Source organism: Colias eurytheme, chromosome 28 (assembly GCF_061535395.1).
Source record: "Colias eurytheme isolate Ceu_HAF_F1 chromosome 28, ilColEury1 Martin Lab GWU primary, whole genome shotgun sequence".
Taxonomy (NCBI): Eukaryota; Metazoa; Arthropoda; class Insecta; order Lepidoptera; family Pieridae; genus Colias; species Colias eurytheme.
The window spans coordinates 6,254,002-6,265,406 of NC_143007.1; the positions used below are offsets into that span (position 1 = coordinate 6,254,002).

Here is an 11,405-nt window from a genome sequence, read left to right on the forward strand (position 1 = left end):
AATTTACTGTCCAAATAAACCATAGACAAAATAGATGGCAATCAAATCAAACCGTTCCATTTAACACAGAACTTAGTTTATAATCGCTGAAAGTAATCATCAAACATTTTATTCATTTAAGCATCAGGTTGATTAATCATGTAACACAAAACAGATTACGAAACGATTAAATCTAGAACAATATCATATTATATATTTAGATGCAGTTTAAAAGCTAGCAATACAAATATATAAGAGCAGAGACAATAAGTTTTATTTTTATCTATCAATTTCATCATGTTTTGCTTCAGCTACACTTTGACGTAAACGATAAGAAAAAAGTCTGCCTACAAAATTTTCGAGTGCACTTCAAAGAAAATAAACAAAATAATCTACATGTAACATGTTCTCATTGAATTCTATTAACAGTCAAAATCAGGTTAGTTCATTGACGAAAATAATGTAACATTTACATATGTGCTTACAGAGAATATTTGAATAACGTTTGTCATAATAACCTTCACTCTTTCAGATTCTTATTAGTTTTAGCCAGCTATCATCAAGATATTCTGGCATATTTAGACATAGAAAACAAAACAATTGCAAGACCAAACATGAGAATGGAAAACAAAGCACAGCGGCAGTGTACGATGCAAACATTTGCCAGGAAAGTTTTCAAGAGGCCCTAAGAAATTTCGATAAGAATGTACTAGATAATATGCGGAATATTGACGCGCGGTCAGTGGCATCGTTTCCTCGCTTCAAGTCGCCTCTGCAGGACATCATCAGCGTAGGATCAGCCAAAAAAGTATCACATATATCTGCTAGCAGCTTTGAACAAAACAAAAATGGGTGGCTAGATTTGACTCCAACGGTGACCGTAGACTTACGCGGCAAAAATACTAAATTCAGTGTCTCTGAGAATTTTGTAGGTCTATTAACGAGGAGTGTACAGAAAAATTCATTCAAATATAATGTCCAAGTTCGTGGTTTCAAAACAGAGAGGAGCGTACATGCAGATCTGAAGAGGAACCCCAACCTTTTAAATAGACTGCGTAAGTCTTTGGGTCAGTATAGAGTACTCTGATGATGTTGGTATGCTAGATTCATTTCCACCCAAAACATACCAAAGTAGTAATATCCTTTTCACCAGGAAACAATTATACACATGCAACCTGTTTATACTGTAATTAATGGAAAGTGAAACTTTTTGCAGTTCTTTTTATCATACAACTAACAAATAACAAATCTATTTATTGGTACAGACATTTTATTGTGTTTTATGTGTATAGTATAAAATTATATACACAATACAAGTTCCAACTTATGTGATCATATGTCAACCTTCTGAATCTGAATTTTAATTTGTCACATTGTTATTGTTATAAATAAATACATTACAGTACACTTTTAAACAACCATTGTACTAATAAAGTTCACTTCTATCTCCTTCATACCGTTGCTAACAAATGAGCTAAAATTACTTGTCAAAAATCAACTGTTTAAACTTATTTGCTGTACAGAGAAAACTTTTTCTCCAGTCATCTCATAGTTCACATCTATATTCCAGGTCTAAATGTATCGGAAACAACAGAGAAGCAATCAGCGGCGGGCCCGGAGGTCGCGCCGCGGCTCGAGAAGCTGCTCAACGAGGACACGGTGCTCACACACCAGCAGAAGGATAAGATTAAGATCGCTTTTGCCGAGGGCTATTTAGCAGGTGCATTTATTTGGTTACAATTTGTTGATAAGTGGTAAAAGTCTATAAGACATGTTCATGATCATGATAGAATCAACATTTATTTATCTATATATTTTTATCTATTCCAGGGTCTCACCCAGAGAATGTGCGCGGCACAAAAGCATCAAAATACTTAAAGTTGGTACAACAACTGCTGACCATTGTACTGTTTCTGGCCATCTTCGTGAGTCTCATGGCGTCCGTTAGTGGGACTGTCTTCCGGTATTTTTTACATTTGAATTTATTTTTCTTACATACCCACATTTATTTGTTGCAGTACTATACCAATTCTAAATGTGAATAACAGATTCTGTTACATAAAAAGTGATGTTATGTGTTTAGTTGTTTACTCATAGGTTGAAGTTACAATGTTCGGCCAACAGATGCCGCTAGGTGTATTCACTCGCATATTAACTCGCGCTATAGAAATACTTTTAATATTTCATAAGTATTTTTCTGGTTATATGAAATATAGTTTGGTTTTTTACAAGTGAGTGAGTGTTTTAATTCAGTGATTATGCGTAAGAATCTCTTGCGCATTATCCCTTTCGCGATGAAGCAGCGAATGATGTCGCCTTCCACATTTTTTACAACAGGTTGAATGGCGGCATTTCTTAACAGTGTGAGTAGATGAGAGGCAATTGAAACATAATCTTTTGTTTTCTACTGTGCTTTGACGGGCATTCACTGGCTGCTGAAGAAAGCTTTTACAGCTGTATATAAAATGTGACCCATCACACAATGCACAAATGTTGTCAACAGATTCCTTATGTTGAATGGAACTATGAAAAGATTTATGTTTAACAACGGGAGTAGTCTGCTGAGACTTTGGTGTATGCTTTACAGCTTCAAACTTTTCCAAAGTTCTAAACCTTGTCTCCAAGAAGGATAAAAGTTGTGACCAAGTAGCCAATTCCTCTGGATTCAATTGACTGTCATGATTCTCCCATAATCTGTGAGTTTCCGCATCCAACCGAGTAACAACAAAATAGACGATAAATGTATCCCAATTATCAGTTTTAATTTTCATGTTGTAAAGTGACGTTAAACAAGATGATGTAGTATCAATTAAACTCTTCAATCCAGTTGAAATCTCATGCGTTATCTTCTTTTGTGAAAAAAGCCTTTTCATAACAGTATTAACATTATATTTCTTATTGTCATAACGTTTCACCAATTGTTTCCAGGCTTCCAAATAATTTTGATCCGTTGTAGCATAATTATTCAAATAAGTTGCAGCTTCTCCGGTTAAACTGGATTTCAAATAATGAAATTTTTCAACATTGCTCAAAGATGCATTATTCTGAACAATAGAAATGTGCATGTCATGAAACGCTTGCCAATCTTCATACTTTCCACTGAATGTTTGTAGCTGTATGGTGGGAAGTTTCACTTCTTCTTTAGTTACACTAGGAATATTATTATTGCTTTTAGGTACAATTGCACAGGCATCCTTCAAGACACATTTAAACGTTGTGTAGAATTCCTCAAATTCTTCATATAAATCATCCAAGAAATACTTAGTCTTAGGCTTTTCCGCTGCAGATATTGAAGCAATAATCTTCCGATGACCAGCTTTAAATTCTCTCCATAAGTCTTCCAAATTCTCTAAACGAGTCTCAATATATGATGGTTTAATTCTTTCCTTTGGTGACTTCCGGAAGTTCAGTTCCGCCTTCTTCAATTTCTCAAAAAGGTCATATTGAATTGACATATGTGCTTCCATAATTGTCCAAAATGCAATCTTCTATGTGACAAGCAAAGTATAAGAAATCTTCTAAGTTCAAAATATACTCGACGAAAAAATTCTAAGTCCTTGACATAAACTCGATGAAAAATTCTAAGTCCCAAGCACAGACATCGAAATTTTTCTAAGTGTCCATGAAATTATTGCAAAATTTTCTAAGTATCGGATCACTGCAAAATTTACTAAGTCCAGAAAATATTCTAAGTGTTTGAAGAAATGTTCGTAAATTTTCTAAGTCTTTAATCACTGAAATTATTCTAAGTCCACAATTTACCAGTCCAAAGTCCAATTCCGGGGTTTCGGCACCAATGTTGAATCACTAGGGGATCACTGAATTAAAACAAAATAAGATCGGTAATAATAAGATCGGTCAAAATAAGATCGGTCTTGTAAATAAGATCGGATTGTAGATCCAAGATATTTTCCTTTTGCATTTAAAATTTTTATAGCTGATTTTACAACTTTTACTCTGCTTAGCTTATCTGTCAATATAAAAATATGTTTGATCTGCAAGTCCGGTTGTTACATTGAAGAACTAGAACTCAAAATAATAACAGCAATATACAACTACTGTTCCAGGATCCAGCTGGGGAACCAAGTGGAGGTGGACCCCGAAGACATCACCGTCACATTCGACGATGTGAAGGGATGCGATGAGGCCAAACAAGAGCTCAAAGATGTGGTGAGTTGGCATTTTCAATTTAAACAAAAAAAAATTATTTTAATACGGTTTGTTTACTCGCCAGCAAATTAAAAACGTTTGTGATTCTATTTCCGATTGTGTTAAACTGTTTAATTCGTCGTCGGAACCGCATTGCAGGTGGAATTCCTGAAGTCGCCGGAGAAGTTCTCGTCGCTGGGCGGCAAGCTGCCGAAGGGCGTGCTGCTGGTGGGCCCGCCCGGCACCGGCAAGACGCTGCTGGCGCGCGCCGTGGCGGGCGAGGCGCGCGTGCCCTTCTTCCACGCGGCCGGCCCCGAGTTCGACGAGATCCTCGTGGGGCAGGGCGCGCGCCGCGTGCGCGACCTGTTCAGTGAGTGGGGACATGCGCAGACCGCGTCATGTTGCACAGCTGTTGTTTGGTCAACTGTTACTTCATTTTTACTTTACTTTAAAAAAAAATGTTTATGTATAAATATCACATTTTCAGAAGCAGCGAAAGAACGGGCGCCCTGTGTGATATTCATCGATGAAATCGACTCTGTCGGTGCCAAGAGAACCAACAGTGTGTTACACCCGTACGCCAATCAGGTATTTACATTTTACATAATCAGCTAGACGAGATTATATTTTATTGGACACGAAACATTTAATTTATTAATTTTTATTTTGCAGACAATAAACCAGCTGCTCTCCGAGATGGACGGCTTCCACCAGAACGAGGGCGTGATCGTGCTCGGCGCGACCAACCGGCGCGACGACCTCGACCAGGCGCTGCTGCGGCCCGGACGGTTCGACGTCGAGGTGAGTGGGTTGGGGAGGGGGGTGAGTGTGTGAGTCGGGGAGTGAGCGATAGTATAATGCGTCGGTGTCGGCAGGTGTCGGTGCCGACGCCGGACTACGGCGGGCGGCTGGAGATCCTGCGGCTGTACGTGGCGCGCGTGGCGGCCGCGCCCGCGCTCGACGTGGAAGCGCTCGCGCGGGCCACCACGGGCTTCACCGGCGCCGACCTCGAGAGCATGGTCAACCAGGCCGCGCTCAAGTGAGCACACACATGCGCTACTGCAACACGCTACAACACACGCACATGCGCTACTGCAACACGCTACAACACACACACATGCGCTACTGCAACACGCTACAACACACTACAATACGCTACAACACGCTACAATACGCTACAACACACTACAATACGCTACAACACACTACACTACGCTACAACACACTACAATACGTTACAACACACTACAATACGCTACAACACGCTACAACACACTACAATACGCTACAACACGTTACAACACACTGCAATACGCTACAACACACTACACTACGCTACAACACACTACAATACGCTACAACACACTACAATACGCTACAACACACTACACTACGCTACAACACACTACAATACGTTACAACACACTACAATACGCTACAACACGCTACAACACACTACAATACGCTACAACACGTTACAACACACTGCAATACGCTACAACACACTACACTACGCTACAACACACTACAATACGTTACAACACACTACAATACGCTACAACACGCTACAACACACTACAATACGCTACAACACGTTACAACACACTGCAATACGCTACAACACACTACACTACGCTACAACACACTACAATACGCTACAACACACTGCAATACGCTACCACACGCTACAACACACTACATTACGCTACAAGACGCTGTGGTGTGCAGGGCGGCGATCTCGGGCGCGACGCGGGTGACGATGGCGCACCTGGAGGAGGCGCGCGACAAGGTGCTGATGGGGCCCGCGCGCCGCTCGCGCCTGCCCGACGACGAGGCCAACGCCATCACCGCCTGCCACGAGGGCGGCCACGCGCTCGTCGCCTTCTACACCAAGGTACTGCTCGGAGTGACTCGGTGCTAACTGCTAGCCCGCTCGTGTTGATGCGATTGTAACCCGTGTTGTGTGACAGGACGCGCACCCGCTGCACAAGGTGACCATCATCCCTCGCGGGCCCTCGCTCGGCCACACCGCCTACCTGCCCGCTAAGGAGAGGTAATCATAACCGTTGACATTGACGCTTGACAGCTGCTGTCATAAACGCAAACAGATTACAGATAATATTATTTGAATTGTTAAATACAAAGATAATTTTTTTTATCGGGTAGATACCACGTGACGAAGCAGCAGCTGCTCGCCACGATGGACACCATGATGGGCGGCCGCGCCGCCGAGGAGCTCGTCTATGGGCCCGATAAGATCACCTCTGGTGAGTCATAAACATTTTTATGACTATGAATTTTTTTTTAAGAATCTTGATAAATAATGTTGCGCATTGTGTCTTTGGTGGTGATTATCAAGTTAGTTATGATGATGATGGTTATTTTAGGTAAATTTGGTCGATTTCAGGTGCGTCGTCGGACTTGAAGCAGGCGACGTCGATCGCGAGCCACATGGTGCGCGAGTGGGGCATGAGCGACAAGGTGGGGCTGCGCGCGCTGCAGCCGCCCGCCGACCGGGACGCGCTCGGGCCCGCCACCAACGAGCTGGTGAGTGCCGTACTGTGTGTGCTGTCTGCCGACACGGTCTGCGACACTGCACTGAGCTACCGGTGTGTTACAGATCGACGCGGAGATCAAGAAGCTGCTGTCGGAGAGCTACGAGCGCGCCAAGGCCATCTTGCGCACGCACGCTAAGGAGCACAAGGCGCTCGCCGAAGCGCTGCTCAAGTTAGTCACTACACGCTACAACACACTACTACACGCTACAACACACTACTACACGCTACAACACACTATATTACGCTACAACACACTACTACACGCTACAACACGCTACAATACAATACAATACTACAAGCTACTACACGCTTCAAGACACTACATTACGCTACAAAACGCACGCTGCAACATGCTACAACACACTACAATACGCTACAACGCACCATTATACGCTACAACACACTACTATACGCTACAACACACTACCACACGCTACAACACACTACATTACGCTACTACACGCTACAATACACTAATACACGCTACAGCACACTACTATACGCTACAACACACTACTACACGCTACAACACACTTCAACGCTATTACACTACTACGTACTACAGTACGTTTCTACACGCGTTTCATAATCTCATAAGCGTTGCACTGGTTGCAGGTACGAGACGCTGGACGCGGAGGACATCAAGGCGATCACGAACGGAGAGAAGATCAAACTGGACAAGCAGAAGAAGGACAGCTCCCCCTCCCCCGCGCCCGCCGCGCCCGGCGCCCTGCTCGGCCAGCCCGCCCCCGCGTAGACCCCCCCTCCCCACACCCCCCAGTGAGCATGTATAAGTGAAACGTGTAGATACGTCACCAACACGACACACTGACGCACACACGACTAGACGTCACAGTGAGATGGTCTGATCCGACTATCGTGAGCGAATGTAACAACTGAAATCAATTCTGGCATGTCATTTTGAAGTGCTTATAATCTATCTACACCTTTTTATTTATAACTAGCGGTCCGCCCCGGCTTCGCCCGTGGTACATATTTACGTTTTCTCTACGTAAGAACCATCCTCGTACTTCAAGGAATATAATAAAAAAAGAATTAACGAAATCGGTTCAGCCGTTCTCAAGTTATGCGCTTACCAACATATTTTGGGATTCATTTTTATATTATAGATGTCTTCGACTTACCCTGTCAAATTTAACTCGTTCCAACTAAAAGAAAAATAACGGAATCATTATAATTGATTTCAGATAGCACATAGTGGAGTGTAGCGGTTAGTGACGGACACGTCTCATGTGTACAAAATAAATGTTATATTATACGGAGTGTCTTGGAAAATTTTGCAGGAGTTAATGATACAATAAAAATAAGTATAATGTTTTTGGACTTTTATTTCATACCCCTTTTTATGTTGTGTTCTCATCCCTGTAAATCCTTTTCTATGACGTTAAATCTATACTTATATTAAAGCTGACAAGTCTGTTTCTTTGTTTGCTTGAACGCACGCATCTCGAGAACTACGTGTCCGATTTGAAAAATTATTTCATTGAGACAGTCCATTATATCGAGGAAGGCTATATTATGACCTATGACCTAATTAGACTGTCCGTTTGTAATATTATAATAACCGATTTTTACTTAATGCATATGGATACTACAGCATATCCCAAAAAAAAAAATACTTTTTCTGTCTGTTTGTTCAGGCTAATTTCAAGAATAGCTAGACCCATTTTGACAGGATTTTCACAGACAGATCACGGATAGCTGGATAAGAATAAATTAGGCTATTTTTATACCGATATTCCCACAGGAACATATCTATTATAAAGCGAGTTTGTTTGTTTGTTTGACCGCGCTAATCTACTACTAGTCCTACTTCAAAACTTTGCCGCTATTCCTATTTCCTACCCATCCAAATCCTAATTAGAATTGCTTTACCCCACCAATCTATTCAACAACCCATAAAAAAGAGGATCTCAGGCTTTGACCTTGAAATTTAATAGTTGCTTACACCCTACCATAATAATTATGTAGGTTTTGATACAACTTTTAGGGTGTCAATATACAAGTATTTATAGACTTACAGCAGGGTATCTCGACTTCCGAGATTCTTATTTCTTACCTAATTTAACCTTATAGTTTTTCAGTTAATTATTGTAAAAAATATCAAAATTAAATAATTTTTTTTTGTACCTAATTGAAAAGAAAATCGGGAGCAAGTTTTTTTATGAAAAGTGATTATTTTTCATTCTATACGGAAATCAATTTTTTTAAATTGGATTTTTTTTAATTAATTAATAATAAATAAACTAATAATTACAGAAGTTGAGCAATCAATTATTATTATTTATTCTGATGGTGCATTAGAGTAATTCCTCACACCTTGGGTTGTCAATTCAACACCCTGGGTGAGTTAAAATTTAACATTCTCATCCTATAAAAGAATACAGTACAAGACATACCAATGAGACCAAAGAACCAAAGAAGTAAGAACCAAAGAACCAAAGAACAGAACCAAAGAACAACCGAACCAACTAACCTACGAATTAATGGAACATCCCTACTTTAAGTTCAGCGCTTCATTGACCGTACAATATATGAACTCGAAAAAAAATAATTATAGTGCGATACAGAAATAATAAAAATAAATTACCGCCATCTATTATCACCTTACTCAAGTAATATCAATTATATCGAACGATCTGTCGTGAACACTCCATTAAGCCATTTTTAGGACAGTACTATAGAAATGATGATTAAAATAAATTCTACATTAAATTAATTTTTAACTATTTATGTGTATTATTATGATTACCGATAGATATAATGAAAAAGTTTATATTTGGAAACAAGGCCATCTATGCGACGGATGAAAAACTTTAATAAACGCAGCAGCACTCTGTGATTAAAGCCTACCCAAAAGGTCCGAGGTTCGAGCCCGGGTAGGCATGCTAATTATTATTTTTTAGTTTATCTGCGAATTATCGACATCAGATGATATTATAATTTATATACCTTATTTAGACGTATTGTGTGGATTCGTGGTGTTTTTTTTATCTTTTAGATACACTTAAGACATATAATATTTAAAAATTAATAATTATTATTTTTTATTCTTGTAAATGACTGCTTGCGGAGGATAGTAGTTATAAAAGGTAATTAAAACTTATTTTTTTTACATTTCTATATTATAATATAATACATTTAACTACATAATATAACAAATTTAAAACAGCATTATTTTATTTTATTATATTTGTGTACGTTAAGTTTTTGTTGTTTTTACCCAAAATACTTCAAAGATGGTGTTAGACAGGGTGTCTAAAATAAAAATAAAAGTAAATAACAAAATAACTAGATAATAATTATTGTTCAACCGAGTTTTATAGTGCGGATTAGCGTTAAAATCTTATCTCGTATATTTTATTAACCGTTTGTTCAATTTCATTAAATTTGGTATGTATAGATGCGCATCGATAAGAACTTTTATTTGAAAATAATATTGTGAAAATTTATCAACCCGCTGAGGAGTAGTAGGGGAAAATCACTTCCAAAAGCGCTAAATCTCTCCCTCGAATAATTAATCAACCAGTAAATAAATATTATCGATTTTGGTGTTTACGGATGCGCAATAACGAGATCTATCGTTTTATAACAATTTCAGGAGGATTTGCTTACATGTTTAGGAGAAAACGAGGAAAATCACGTTGGGAGCCACCTCTCATATCTAGTGAACTGGGCTATGCACCCCATTCAATTTGGTGTCCAAGGATGCGGCCCAAAAATTCTTTTCATTTGATACCAAATTTGTAAAAATCCGCCCAGCGGTTTAGGAGAAATCGGCGAAAAACGAAACCCTCCCAGTCCACATCTCTTAGGCACATCAACTCGGTTTGCACAATTTTATACCTATTTTTTTTTAATTTTTTTTTGAATAGAAAAATGATAACTGAAGAAGAATATTTACAATTTTTTGCATTTGGACTTCTACAAAAGGCTACAGAAATATTTTAAGTTCCTGTTTTTTTTTTTTTTTTTTTTTTTTTTAAAGTTGATAATATAGAGAAACCTACCCAGGCCAGAAACCTAACCTAACTTTGACATTAACCTAACCTAAACTAACCTAACTTTCTCATTAACCTAACCTAAACTAACCTAACCTAAACTAACCTAGCTTTCATAGAAACCTAACCCACACTAACCTAACTATTACAGAAACCTCACCTAAACTAACCTAACTTTCATAGAAACCTAACCCAAACTAACCTAACTATTGCAGAAACCTCACCTAAACTAACCTACCTATTGCAGAAACCTCACGTAAACTAACCTAACTTTCATAGAAACCTAACCCAAACTAACCTAACTATTGCAGAAACCTCACCTAAACTAACTTAACTTTTGTAGAAACCTAACCAAAACTAACCTAACTTTTTCAGCAACCACACCTACACTAACCTAACTATTATAGAAACCTCACCTAAACTAATCTAACTATTATAAAAAACACACGAATACTAACCTAACTTTTTCAGCAACCTCACCTACACTAACCTAACTGTTATAGAAACCTCACCTAAACTAACCTAACTATTATAAAAAACACACGAATACTAACCTAACTTTTCATCAACCCAACCTAATTCAAACCTCAAATCTACACTAAGTTAGGTTAGGTTAGGTTGGGTTTTTTTTTTTTTTTTTTTTTTTTTTAAAGTCGTGTTAGGTTAGGTTAGGTTTTTTTTTTTTTTTTTTTTTATT

General features: G+C 38.9%; 1 protein-coding gene across 2 annotated transcripts; it reads left to right on the plus strand.

Moving 5' to 3' along the window:
- Positions 1 to 259: 259 nt before the first annotated feature.
- YME1L (ATP-dependent zinc metalloprotease YME1L) lies at positions 260 to 8,024 on the plus strand. Of its 2 annotated transcripts, none has more exons than XM_090117501.1 (16): positions 260 to 418; positions 512 to 1,046; positions 1,550 to 1,699; positions 1,810 to 1,942; positions 4,047 to 4,149; positions 4,288 to 4,498; positions 4,616 to 4,716; positions 4,801 to 4,929; positions 5,004 to 5,167; positions 5,857 to 6,022; positions 6,099 to 6,181; positions 6,295 to 6,395; positions 6,536 to 6,675; positions 6,749 to 6,855; positions 7,302 to 7,466; positions 7,895 to 8,024. In XM_090117501.1, exons 1-15 carry the CDS (start codon positions 383 to 385, stop codon positions 7,441 to 7,443), a joined length of 2,301 nt encoding a protein of 766 aa, XP_089973627.1. In that variant the 5' UTR covers positions 260 to 382; the 3' UTR covers positions 7,444 to 7,466; positions 7,895 to 8,024. The 2 variants fall into 2 exon arrangements, with proteins under 2 accessions (XP_089973627.1, XP_089973629.1); XM_090117503.1 differs by having other exon boundaries at positions 512 to 1,034.
- Positions 8,025 to 11,405: the final 3,381 nt, after the last annotated feature.